Here is a 13,995-nt window from a genome sequence, read left to right as displayed (position 1 = left end):
CTTCAGGGCCAGATAGGGATTTAGACATTCAGCGGACGGCCAGTGTGTTTAAGAGGAGAGTCGTATGTTTTCCAAGAGGCTAGGAAAATAAGTAGCTGTTCCACAAGACTATCTGAGCTGAGCAGTGAGCACACAGCACTAAAGCAGTAGAATGTGCTTGATAAATCTGTACATATAAAAAGTATTTGGAAGTTCTTGATCTAATATGTAACGTATGGACACTGGTCATTCCAGGTTTAGAGCCGTCCCCCTCTACCTCTGTGGCCAGTAAGAAGCCGGTACAGCCTCCAGTGAAGTGTCCTGCAACAGGAGCCTCTCACACCCTCTCCAGACCCAGGAAGAGAGCCACTGACGAGGAGCAGGACCCCACCTGTGCAGCCGCCACACTCCGCCTCTTCAAGCAGCGCCTCCTACCCCAGCCACCTAGCACCAGGTGACCCCTCCCTGCTTCACTTCAAAGCTCTAGATGTTTATTGCACTGTTCTATTTCAACTCCCTTGTGTCGTTCCACATGAATTGGGATTTGGGACGGCTACTTTGGAAATATGTCTGTCTCGACCAAAGAGAAGAACCACAGCCTCAACGACTTGTGACTGCTGTTTTCCATCTCTCTCTAGCTCTGCAGCAGGAGGTCATGTGGACCCCACATACCAGGCTAGTGACCCCAGTGAGGACAGGGACAAAGCTCCAGTCATCCCCTTCGGTCTGGACCTCTACTACTGGGGAGAGGAGCAACCCACTGCAGGCAAAATCATCAAGTACATACAGACTCCCAACTTCCTCCATGACTAACATGCTTTATTGAGTATACGTTGAAATGGAACTACTGCACAGAACTGAACTTTTCACAAAGTTTTCATTTGGTGTTGATATGGCCACTAGAGAGCACTATTGTATGTTCAGAGTTACTGTAAAGCTGTTATTAGAGATAAACAGTGTTATAAGTTCTGAAAAGAGACTCTCCCGTAATACTTCTGACTTTATTCTCAGCTAATAGCTATAACATTGCTACAGATTGATATTAGTAAAGAGCAGGTCCATGTACATGGACAGTTCTTCACACCCCTCCCTCTATCCTGGTGTCCAGGAATAGCTCCCAGCACCAGTTCTGGGTTCCCAACGAGGTAGAGGAAGAGGTGGAGAATAAGGAGCTGGCTGCCCAGATGAAGTCCAGGTACATCACGTTCGCTGGCCGCTTCCAGCCCGTCAAGCACAGGTGCAAAAGCCCCATGCCCAACGGAGCCCTCTGTGAACGCCAGGACCGAGTCAAGGTGAGCGTTTAAGTTTTAGGTGAAAGTATTACAATTGTCATTGTAATTTCTATTTTTGTATATATTCTATTGGTAATACGTTTAGATACCAGTAAGTGAGGCTTTGCAGTTAGTCAGAATTAGAGTGAAAGTGACGTGTAGAGGATCGTTGTTGATGAGGCCACGAATGTCTGATTCCCATAGTGTCCTTTCCATGGGCTGATCATCCCACGAGACGAGCTGGGAAAACCCACCAACCCAGAGGACGTTGTGCGGCTGGAGAAAGAGGAGTGGAAACGTAGAGAGGACCAGCCTGGTGAGGGACATAAGAGGGGTCCTATTATACACTTCAATTCCAAAAAACTACAACTGAAAAAACCCTTTGTGTAATTATCTAGCTCACAACAGACACTGTAATGAAAGTAATATGCTAAAAGAAATCTGATGGCGTTGATAGGTTCCCTTTCATAAAGGTCTTACCAATATCTGCCCTGTGCAGTGGCAGCTCTCTCTGGTCTAGTCTGTGGTAAAGAAGGAGAGATAATGGAAACACTTCCTGCTTCTGACTCCTGCCCCAGGACTGTCCATCACTCCCAGACCCAGGCTCCCTCAAAACTGTCCATCACTCCCAGACCCAGGCTCCCTCAAAACTGTCCATCACTCCCAGGCTCCCTCAAAACTGTCCATCACTCCCAGGCTCCCTCAAAACTGTCCATCACTCCCAGGCTCCCTCAAAACTGTCCATCACTCCCAGGCTCCCTCAGAACTGTACATCACTCCCAGGCTCCCTCAGAACTATCCATCACTCCCAGGCTCCCTCAGAACTATCCATCACTCCCAGGCTCCCTCAAAACTGTCCGTCACTCCCAGGCTCCCTCAAAACTGTCCATCACTCCCAGGCTCCCTCAGAACTATCCATCACTCCCAGGCTCCCTCAAAACTGTCCGTCACTCCCAGGCTCCCTCAAAACTGTCCATCACTCCCAGGCTCCCTCAGAACTATCAATCACTCCCAGGCTCCCTCAAAACTGTCCGTCACTCCCAGGCTCCCTCAAAACTGTCCATCACTCCCAGGCTCCCTCAAAACTGTCCATCACTCCCAGGCTCCCTCAGAACTATCCATCACTCCCAGGCTCCCTCAGAACTGTACATCACTCCCATCCCATCACACAAAGGACAGGAGCAAGACGGCACCAGAGTCAGGGAGCCAGGGATTCTTCCACAGCACGGGGATGAGGGCCTTTTTAGTTCAGGAAAAGATGAACTGATGGAATCACAGTCATCATCAATACCCCTGATAATGGACTGCTGTTTCTGGCTCTGGGCTCTCTCTTTCTCTCTCCTGGAGGCCGCACTAAAAGCCAATTAAGGGTGTGTTGGCTGCTGCCAGCGGGGCGTCGGATGTGCTTTCTCTGCCTGCAGTCACTTGTTAACAAACAGGTATCGGGGCCAGCTGACTCGGGCGGCCGCTGGCCACTGGCTTGTGAAATAGCATCTTTTGTAACTAACTACACTATTGATCCCCCACTCCATCAGCGCTGTAGACTCATCCAGACGCTGCCACACAGTGTGTCTCTGGCTCTATGGCCACAGTGGCTCAGCTCAGCACAGCAGCATGCCGGCCCACCAGGCCACCCACACCAGCTCTATAAGGACCTGCAGAGATCCATCAATCCTCTCTGCCTGCCTGGTCACTCCACTCACTCTCATAGGGCACTATTGATTTTTACTCTTAATGCCCTCAAATAGTTTCTTAGTGTGGCCCCACACACTCATGGGTTGTATTTTAGATTCTATATGAACTAACCAATGTCAGGGTCTCTGACTGTTGTCAGGCAGAAAGAGAGATAGACCCTGGCTTGTAGACATTGCAGCACTTTTATCTTTCGATGCCAATTCTATCCTAAATATTAGCTCCATTGTCAAACCATTCCATACTCTCAAAATAGGTTTGGTCAGGCTGTGATAGATGATCAAGTTAACGCTGTTAAAATTGCATGTCTGAGAGAAACAGTTACGGTTCATGATCAGTCTTTGGCACATTAAGGTATAAGAAGATTTTAATTAGAGTTCCCAATTATAGTCATGACAATTTGTTAATTTGCTATGTGACTCACGATGGCTCACACTGGATTTAGTAATAAAGTTAGCCAGAATATTTGATTAATGATACTCCAGGCTTGTATTGAGGAGTTATTTCAACACAGTTATTATTATAGCAGCTATTTTCCACACTCCAAAACCCCTAGGTTATTCCCCTGAAATTACATTTACATCAGAGAAATCGTTCAAAAAGCACGGTCTCAAAGAGTGTATGTTTATTTTTGGATAACAGCAGAGTCCGTAGGCACAGGTCAGGACTGCTCCCGAGGGTCTCTGTCTGTGTGGAGTGTCAGTCCAGGCTCCCGAGGCTCTGTCTGTGTGGAGTGTCAGTCCAGGCTCCCAGCTGTCTGTGTGGAGTGTCTTTCCAGGCTTCCGAGGCTCTGTCTGTGTGGAGTGTCTTTCCAGGCTTCCGAGGCTCTGTCTGTGTGGAGTGTAAGTCCAGGCTCCCGAGGCAGGCTCTGTCTGTGTGGAGTGTAAGTCCAGGCTCCCGAGGCTCTGTCTGTGTGGAGTGTAAGTCCAGGCTCTCGAGGCTCTGTCTGTGGAGTGTCAGTCCAGGCTCTCGAGGCTCTGTCTGTGGAGTGTCAGTCTAGGCTCCCGAGGCTCTGTCTGTTTGGAGTGTAAGTCCAGGCTCCCGAGGCTCTGTCGGTTGAGTGTCAGTCCATGCTCCCAGCTGCCTGTGTGGTGTGTGTATGGAGTGTCTGTGGTGGGTGGACGGCCACAGCTGGAGTGGACGCGAGGCTGTTGACAGAGAAAAGGCCCCTGCTGCAGGGGCTTCAGACAGCTTAACTTAATAAGGGCTCTCGCTCTCCTCTCATCCTGGGGATAGGAATGAAAGCACACAAAAGGCAGGACTTAACCACAGAGGGATCACAGGGCTCATGTAATAGGGGGCTTTCACCATCCCCACCCGACCCTGCCTGCCACCCCAGTGGAGACGAACACCCCCCACTCCAAATTAATTTGTAACTAAAATTGGTGCCCCTTTTTTACAGGCTCTCACATGTCGCTCTCAGGGGTGATTGAGGAGAGCCCTAACGCTGGACCCAAAATACCAAACATTTTTTCAATTATTTTCTCGTTTGTTGTCGTTATGAGGCTGAGTTGATGGTGCAGTTAACCTATTCCATCAAGGTCAGACGTAGCTTTGGAGCGGGCCATCACAGCCATGATTAATCCTCCATACCATCACCATCCTCCTGTAGGACCTTGGAACACATACTGTCTGTCTGGGCCCTGGGCTGGCAGTATGTCTCTGACTCGGTCTCTTACAGCCTCATCAGGTCTTCAACACTGTGTTGTCTGTAGGAGTCATTTTAACATTGTCCTTTATTTAAAACCATAATTCAGGGTTTTGTTGTCTTTTCAATTTGTCCTGTATTTGAATGTTTGGACATGCTCGTCTTCTGGTCCATCCAAGTGTTGGGAGTAAATGGATGTTCATGTTTAGGTCTACCGTGTGATTGGATGTCTGCTGATACACACTATGTTTAGGTCTGAGTGTCTACCGTGTGTGATTGGGAAAGGGGGATACCTAGTTAGTTGTACAACTGAATGTATTCAACTGAAATGTGTCTTTCGCATTTAATCCAACCCCTCTGAATCTGAGTGTCTACCGTGTGTGATTGGATGTCTGCAGACTACACACCATGTTTAGGTCTGGTAATGTAAGTTTATTTGATTGTTTAGACTGGCGGGACCCTGAGCTGATGAGGGACATAGAGCTTGCCACTGGGGAGGACCTGGGGTCCTCCAAAACCTTTGGGAAGGGCAAGAAAGGCAAGGGGAAGGGCAAGAAGAAGAAGTACCCCAACCTCAGTGATCTGAAGAAGGGTGTTAACACTTCACGTTCCAGACTAGAGAAGAAGGTTTTCAACCCGTAAGTACTGCAACAAGTGGCTGTCTCTTGTGTTTAACTTAGAGGAAGTATTACCCCACAACACAAGTCATCTCTAACACAATGGATACATGACCTTGGACTCACTAGACGTTGGGTGTTTAATAGACGATAGATGTATTATTTAAAAATGTATACTGTAACCTTGTTGCACTTGGCTTAAATGTGTAACTATTTACTTGTCCGTGTACTGTATAGTTTCAAATTCCCAATGTGTATTTGAGAGGATTAATGATTATTCAAACCTCACCTTAACACTTACTGTAGGATAACTGGTGTTCATGATAGGACGTAACCATTATTAAACACCGGTAATTCTAAACCTTTCCTACTTTATTTTTCAGGAGCTCCATGAGGCGAGTGACAGACGTCATGAATAAAATGGACAAATTGAAACACGCAAAGTTTGCAAACCAATTTAATTATGCACTGAATTAACAGGAAGTTGAGGAGGCCAGTGGATTTATAATCCTCATGTACTGTACTGGTAGAAATGACTATGGAGACTTCTACTACATTCACATCTCATGTCCATGTAACAACATCATGTTGAATTGCGTCACATTTATGCTTTCTATTTTGTAAAGAAGAAAAAAATATTTGCCAATCTTTGTCACCAGTTGGCTATTTACACTTAATGTAGTCCCCCTTTGGGATTTTCAATGGCAGAACTCTTTTTACAGCTTTTTGCACTAACTATTTTTCCAATATCTCTTTTGTAATTATCACAACCATTGAGTGCTTAATGTATCAATGCTATTATGTGTAAGTGGTAACCAAATGTTTAACTGTTGTGACAGGCAGCTTAACAATCGTTGCTCTTGACTCCCATACAGTTCTGTGTCTGAGTTTGAAAGCACTGTAAGGCTTTATTGAAACTTCTATAGGTTGCCAATATCTGCCCTGTATCGGACCTCTCTGGACTGGTAGAGAAATACAGCCTGTGAATCAATATGAATAATTAAATATTCACCTGACAAAATATCTTCCTTTTTTTATATATATATGTTTTCTCTGTTGTGTAGTAGTATGATGATGATAGTGAATGTGCTTGTGTTGGATTAGTGAATGTTGATGGCAAGGAAGGATATCTTCAGGCCCTGTTGGCTGTTTTGGGTCAGGCAGGCACCAATTGGGCAGGTCTGGTGGGAGGCATTAAAAAGTGAATGTTGAGCTTTGATTGCATCAAGGTACTGTCTACTAGTCATTGGGAGCACATTAAACGAATTGTTTGCACATAAGCTGTCGTTCTTTAATATTGAAATGTATTTAACATTCCTGGGATAAAAGTTTACCTCATTCAGTCCAAGGTGCCAGCTGCTCAAATATTATTTGATGAGCCCCAATTTGTGCCTTTTTTCTATTTGGGCCTGTCAGCCGAATTTTCTTCCATTATTGTTTACATAACATCTGAAAATCTACTTTATAAAAATGTTTAAAAATAAGAATCCCCTTCTAGCTCCCTACATCACTGGAAAGTTGCCCAGGGATTCAACATGCGGTTGGAATGTCATATTTTTAATGACCGAGCAAGTGTCTGCTTGAGTCATGCATTTAAAAACAAGAATTTCCTGGTAAAAAAATCATAATAATAACCTACAAATTCATAGATATTGTTTTACTCTTTTAGATGTTTTGTTTAGCTTATGTCTACGTTCACTAATATATCTATGCTAATTGTCATATTATTAAATAAAATAACTGATATCAATATCCTCTCGTTAATATTATTTAAGATGATAATTACACTATTGCCTAGGAAACAATTCAAACGAAAGTAAGATTATTTTTTCTGCACAAATGTCGCGCAGTGCGCTGTCCACTGCAATGGGAAATACAAATGAATTTAATGATTTGACTGCAAAACGTGTCGAATATAATATTTACATAATTAACGTTTTAAAAATTACATTTTGTCCAACATAATGCTCCAAGACTCGGACTTGATGAAAACAGCTGGCAGATAACAAGAAATACCCTTCGTTTGGCTATCCTACTTTCTGCAACGGTCGGGTATGTGCGTCCCAATTTCAATGCACCCCATGCACTAAATAATTCCACAATCTGTACATTTGTTTGGACTTTCTACACAGGCTATATTAGGCTAAGTCGTTTCATGCTTTTGCGTTTGGCCATACCTGCATGTGAAATTCTAGAACGATTCCAGGATCGCGTTCCATCATGGCTGGCATGTGCCATTTCATCACCATTTTGGAGAGCTGGTTAGGGACTGTGGGGTTTTTATAAGGTAAAAAATATAAATAAAGAGGACAGACTATTCCTATTTGAAGCGAAGTAGTCATCAGGTCTAAAATAATATAAATAAATGCTGTATCCATGTCACTTTCGTCCACACAAATTCGACAAAACTATACTTTAGAATAGACCTAACTTGCATCGATAGCGCAAAAGTTGCACCATTGCGGCTGGAATGTCATATTTTTTATGACGGAGCGAGTGTCTGCTTGAGTCATGCATTTCAAAACAAGGGCTTGTAAGTAAGCATTTCACCGTAAGGTCTACTACACCTGTTGTATTCGGCGGATGTGACAAATACAATTTGATTGACTGGATAGTTTTTGCACTTTTAAAGTAGCCCTAGGCCTATTCAAATGCACCTCCTTATCAAAGACGGCAAAAACATTTGAAAAAGTTGCTGAAATACAATGTATTTAGTTAGGCATCTAATAATTAATTCGTTCAAATATTCCATAGCTTAAATTGTGTTTTAGGCACAAGCACATTAGGTTATCGGGAATGTGGCATGATGTTCTTAATGTTTTAAAGTCAAACCCCTTGGAAAGCGTATGTCCGAGAAGACAGTCTAGCCTATAATGTTGTGAAACAAGTTTGTGTTTAAATTACCAGTGATTGTTTTTCCTCGTCAATAATCGAGTCAGGGAGCCGTTGTCAAATTTCTTATAAATAATTCCCCAAATCAATAAATCGAAGTAGAGATATGCTGAATAAAATTGTATACCTAAACACCATAGGCTTATGCAACGGGTACAATAGCCAATAACCGACAATTTATAGGTAATTTAATTCAATTAATATAAGTTATGCTATAGATATTAGCTATGGCTGATCCATCAATAAGCCTATGGGCTATGTATTTTTCAAAAACTCATATTTTTTCCGCGCAAGAGTGTTATAGATAAAGTTATAGCTTTCATTTCGACGAAAATGCAACTTAGGTCCTAATAACATCGGTTGCCCCAAAAACGTATAAGTGGAGTGAACCATTTAATTAAAAAAGGGTGAAAAGACACTGTGTTCAGTTCCAAAATGTCCTTAAATTTGGTGGAAAGGGGAGAGAAAAAAAATCGACTAAAAGAAGATTTAATCTATTTAATATTCGTATTAAAGTAGCTTATTCGTTTGTAAATTATAGCCTATTGTTTTATTTTACTTTGTCTTATACTATAAAAGACGAGTCCAGATGAAATGAGCATTCATAGATCCAAATATTCTCAGGTAGATTAACTATAGGCCTATATAATAAATGAATAGGGAAAACTTATATGAAAATAATCATATTAAACTTTCACAGTTTAGTTACACAGTAATTACAATATGTCAAGCCATTCCAGATGTAAATGAACGATATGTATATACATCATGTAGGCCTATTTTTTCAACTCTAATATGTATGAACTGCATTCGAAATTAAAAGCTAGACATATATTTGTCAACATCTGTATGTACATTTTGACCCCGAGTATTCACATACTATCAAAATGAAATCAAAAGTCAAATACAACAAAATCTTCTTTCCTTGGTAAAGGTTGATTTTCTTCGAGCACTTGTCCTTGACGAAACAACATGAAATGTTCAGAGTTCTTCCCATCTACAGCATCAAGTGCATTTAAGAAGTCTTTAGTTAAGGGCATGTCTTTTGTTCTCTAAAACCATACGTTAAATATGGTTATTAAATTCATATCTAACTGGAGTCAATTATTTTGATAATATCAGTGAATTTTAGACGCCTCCGAAAACATGATGTTTGGGCGCAAAACTCTATACGTATCTCCATATCTTTACAGGTGGGAAGTGTAAAACGCAGGCGCTCCGTAAGTCTGAGATCCTAACATGAAAGGTGACAGTACCGCATGACTTGGCAGAAAGGGTAATTGGGTGGTGCAGACTAGCCCGCCTGGTCCGTGACCTGGGTAGCCCGTGTGCATTGACAGATGGCTCATGGGAGGAGACGAGCTGAGTGGACTCAGGCTCCCTAGTCCATTGCTCTGGCCGTTCTGGCCCCCGCCCGTCGGGGCGCTGGTATCTGCGCCAGGGTTTTGTTTCTTCCACTTGGTCCGTCGGTTCTGGAACCAGATTTTGACTTGAGTTTCAGTCAAACTGAGTGACAGTGCCAAATTGAGCCTCTCACACACAGAGAGGTATCGGGTGGACTTGAATTTGTTCTCCAGTGCAACAAGTTGTTCGTAAGTGAATGCTGTCCGGGCCCTTCGGGGCTTACCCGACTTTGAATCGGAGCCAGAGCGCTTTCTCTTCGGCTTTCCTTGATTACTTTGTCCATTCGACCCTGACTGTTGAGTTTGCTGTCCACCAGGACTTCTTGGGCTCTTGCTCGCCTGGTCGTCGTCATCATGGTGTCCCAGTTCCCCCTCCGCGTTTCCAGTTAGGGCGCTGCTGCTCTCCTCACTACACACGTCATCCTGCATCTCGCTGTCAGAGTGGGAGCCTCTTTTGAAATCATTCTCGCATTCGTCGGATCTGTAGGCACACATGAACCCCTCCTCTAGAAAGAAAAAAAGACACATGCCATTGAGTCATTTCAAAATAAGAATCACATTAAGTCCAAGTCAATTAGGCTGACAATATTCAATAACTTGACAGAGACTATATTGACTAGCCTAATTAACATAGGATTTGCTCAAGAAAATATGAAGTGATGAAAAATAACGGCAGCTAATGGATAACCTTTATCCTTTCACCTTCCTAAAAAGGGATTGATGGAGGTGTAATGTTGTTTTTATGTCCATGTTGTGTATTTATGTAGCCGAGCCTAATACCGTGTCAATCGCGTAAGTATTTATTACATTTGATCTAAATAATACGCTGCGTAAAAATGGAAAAGGACACAAACAACGTAATTCATGTTAACAATTGTATGTTAGGCTAACAATGAAATAGTGAAAACTGCGTTTGATATGGTCTACTTTCAGACACCTTTAGGAAAATTACTTGAGGAAACTTAATTATTTTGGAAAATATGTCATATAATTTAGTAGGTCATATATTCTAACATTAAATAGATATTCAAAATCCATTTATGTTATTGTGGAGTGGGTAACAGGTGCGCTATCTCGCATTATTAGCTGGGTGCTCTGCCATATGTAAGCTATACAAATATAGAGAGTCGCACACTCATATATATATATATAAACTCCCAGTAATTTATTGGGTAAAAACATGTGACAATGACTTCCAATGAAATCCCAAGTTCAAGAACATTAGTAAAAGGCGGAATTACACTTTTTTTGTTGGGACACAATACGTCACCTCAGGCTAATGCGTTTCGGCAGTTATGCCTTGATCAGAGCATCAAGAGACGTGCCAAAGCCATTGTTTTTATGCAAGTGCCTAGGGGATAATTAGCCTATAATTGCCCACGCCTGTGTGAGGGTGGTTTGCATAGTGGTATTCAAAATATTAGTCAACAAACAATTGTTACAATATATAGGCCTTTACAAATACAAATATCCAAATGCACAGATCAGCAGAATTAATTCGACAATTAGCTTTTAAGTATCATGATGACATGTAGGAACAATTTGAGATATTTTGGCGTTACTTCCTACAGCACAATAAAGCCTGCAAAAATAGATGCTTTGTGGTCTAAGAAATAGACATCTGGATAGAACGATTGTGATTGAATGTAGGAAAATATAGCCTACATACCAATGACAGCGCAGCCATATAGTCTACAAGTATGGCCTGAATGATAAATGATCGTTTAGACCTCGAAGATGCATGGTATTTAATCTATCAAGCCATTTACATTAGGCCTAAACTGTTCAATAAGGATATTGTTTATCAAACCTTTAAGGTTTGTTTGGTTTGTTTTTAAGAGATGCAAGTTAAATAAACAAAGCCAATTATTTTCATTCAAATGCAGGCCACTTTTACGCACAAGCCCCATTTTATGACAAAACAGTGCAATATGAACATGAAATAAAACGAATATTTGCATCAGCCTACTTTTGAATTATTTAATCAATACTCATACATATTCATTTTCCCATCAAGGTCTGGCTGAAGCCAGTTTGTGTGGTCGTCTACGGTTGGCTTTTACGTTTAAGCTATAGCCCATGTCCCTGTTGGAAAGGGTTTTAATGTGTATATTGGCAGCATAAACAATATCTCACTAATCCACATCTTGTCTTCATGTTCAATAATTTTTATATAATATTAAAAACAATGTTTTTTTTGTCAGTTGGTTTGCTAAGTATGTCTGCTTTTTTAACCAGGTAGTACATAACAAATCACCCGGACAACATGATAACCGCAGTGTCCTCTCCTCTGACTAGGTTAGGTTCTATTTAAATGCATAGCCATTAATGTGGTTACAGAGATCAATGTAGGCCTATCTAATTAATGAAATAATTGTTCCCTTTTTTTAGTTGAAAAATGACAGTGGGGGGGATGTGTTTATCTTATAGCAGCAGAGACAATCTTAATCGTGTGTCTTCTTTCTGGGATCAATATCTAGCCTAATAAGTATAATAGGTTTTAATCGTGTAATTATCCGAATTTTGACCCTATAATTTAGTTGTTGAAGGAGTCAGGCAAGCTGCCTGAAAGAGATATACTCAATTCGATAATAGGATATCGACCTAGCCGCGTTCTGCATGCCACTCTGGGGCGATTTTCGCCATTATCCTGCTGCATCTTTAACCTCGCAAAGCACCTTAAATTAAACGTAATCGAAGGATTTTAATTGTTTTTTCTTTAGTTATTACAAACCTTTTTCTCTGGGGTAGCCTAAGGGACTAGGTGCATGCATGGAATATTACATATCCATTACATATCCTGTAACCTTTACCTCAGATATGATCATATTTATTTCTGAGTTAAAACTTATGAGCGAAAAAAGCGTTCCAGAATATAGAATACAAAGTTAGATGTGAAAAATACAAACTGAGGAACTCCTGGATCTGAAACAACTTGCAGGTCCCTCTAGCTTCAAATACATAGGCTAACCCTGCGTTTCCCAAACTCTGTCCTCGGGACCCCAAGGGGTGCTCGTTTTGTTGTTTTGCCCTAACATTACACAGCTGATTCGATTATCAAGGCTTGATGATTAGATGATTATTTATATCAGCTGTGTAGTGCTAGAGCAAAAAAACTCAACTTTACTCCTTGGGGTCCCGAGGACAGAGTTCGGGAAACCCTGGGCTAGCCTATAAGGCAAACACTCATCAAGTTCTCTGTCTCGTTATGATCGACACAAATAGGCTTGACGTGGTTTTACAATAATGTCACATATGTCAGTAGGCCAATTGAGCAACTTTCTAAGACATCTGTGTAGCCAACAAGAGCCAAATGTAGGCAACCTAAGATGTCTATTTCAAATCGTATTTTTCAGAGATATGTACAGGCCTACAGCATAACAACAACATTGTTAGAGAATACAATACAAATATACAAAAAACTAAAGATACAAAAATAAACTTACTTAGTCCTGTAGATTTTTGACATGTGTCATAGTCGTCTGCATAAGACTTCTGCTCTACATCACGATTCGAGTCGTCACCTCCACGGTTCTCTGTCCCGAAGGCGAATTCGCTGCCTGTCCGGTTAGGATTTGGCTTTTTGCTCGTAAATTTATTTGGGTCCAAAATGTCCAAAACCGAAAATGAAGTGGTCCGGTGAAGCATTGGCATTGCTACCGGAGCCGGCTCTTGACGTGGAGAGTTGTTTCGACCGTCCGCTTGCAGTATGTCTCTACCCCCGGGGCAGGAAAACACCGACAGTGCGTTGGCAGAGAGCCGCTTCTCGCCGTGATTGTCCATGCTTTCCGGAGCGGCCACGACGATCACAGCTGTTTGGGCAGTCACACCGGACGCCAGCGGAGCAGCAACTGAGACGTCTCCCACCTGAACCTTTTCCCTGTTCATGACTTCCCTATCAGAGCTTTAGCACCAAGACAATCAACTTAAGCTTCTCTTACAACCGAAGAAGACATACTAGCGCATGCAATTTGAGAAAAGTAGGCTATAATGTCTGGTGCAATATTCCTGCACAGCTTGCGTTGCCAGACAGACCCCCTCTACAGCTGCACTACTCTGGTCTTTGTTACTCACGGCTGACAGCCAGGAGGTGATGGTTGACTGTTGGATGTTGGTCTCCCTTGCTCAACTACTTTTTGGGGTTTGAACCATCCCCTCAGGACCCTCCAACGTTTATGTCATGCACGCACACCACGCTCTCGCGCCACCTCCCACCCTCGGTCAGTCGTAGCCAAAACTTAGACACAAGCTACGCCTTATTTATGCATTCATATTCAACTGTGGGTTGTAATTGGCTACAAATGAATCCCATGGCTCTAATAGCCTATTATCTCCGTCTGCGCGCGTGAGGGGTAACAGTGGCGCACTGAGAGTGAGGGATGATATGGTTCCTGAAATACTCAATTTCATCTGAACTCCTGAACTGCATGGAAAGGCTCTAAATAGGCTTATTTTTATTTCCTCCCTCGCTTATATGGGCCACTTTGAGGTTG

General features: G+C 42.4%; 2 protein-coding genes across 2 annotated transcripts in view; one reads left to right on the top strand and one right to left on the bottom strand.

Moving 5' to 3' along the window:
• Positions 1 to 6,487, top strand: part of uvssa (UV-stimulated scaffold protein A) — a 30,158-nt gene extending 23,671 nt beyond the window's left edge. Inside the window, exons 9-14 of the mRNA XM_055888571.1 lie at positions 235 to 433; positions 618 to 758; positions 1,088 to 1,271; positions 1,455 to 1,566; positions 5,039 to 5,228; positions 5,591 to 6,487. Coding sequence (XP_055744546.1) covers positions 235 to 433; positions 618 to 758; positions 1,088 to 1,271; positions 1,455 to 1,566; positions 5,039 to 5,228; positions 5,591 to 5,684 — 920 coding nt within the window. The 3' untranslated portion in view covers positions 5,685 to 6,487. The remainder of the gene's footprint in view (positions 1 to 234; positions 434 to 617; positions 759 to 1,087; positions 1,272 to 1,454; positions 1,567 to 5,038; positions 5,229 to 5,590) is intronic.
• On the bottom strand, positions 5,648 to 13,715 carry LOC129827591 (NK1 transcription factor-related protein 1-like). The gene is made up of 2 exons (XM_055888572.1): positions 12,949 to 13,715; positions 5,648 to 10,008 (listed from the first exon to the last, which is right to left on the bottom strand). Exons 1-2 carry the CDS (start codon positions 13,388 to 13,390, stop codon positions 9,287 to 9,289), a joined length of 1,164 nt encoding a protein of 387 aa, XP_055744547.1. The 5' UTR covers positions 13,391 to 13,715; the 3' UTR covers positions 5,648 to 9,286.
• Positions 13,716 to 13,995: the final 280 nt, after the last annotated feature.

The sequence above is a fragment of the Salvelinus fontinalis genome, chromosome 29 (assembly GCF_029448725.1).
Source record: "Salvelinus fontinalis isolate EN_2023a chromosome 29, ASM2944872v1, whole genome shotgun sequence".
Taxonomy (NCBI): Eukaryota; Metazoa; Chordata; class Actinopteri; order Salmoniformes; family Salmonidae; genus Salvelinus; species Salvelinus fontinalis.
Note: the sequence above shows the minus strand (reverse complement) of the source record. Positions and strands in the feature narration are given on the sequence as shown.

Excerpts from the sequence above, each read along its gene's own strand:
- LOC129827591 (XM_055888572.1), bottom strand. The coding sequence starts at position 13,390 with ATGAACAGGGAAAAGGTTCAGGTGGGAGACGTCTCAGTTGCTGCTCCG. Across the intron at positions 10,009-12,948 it reads TCAAAAATCTACAGGACTAA|AGGAGGGGTTCATGTGTGCC; the intron begins GTAAGTTTATTT and ends TTTTCTTTCTAG.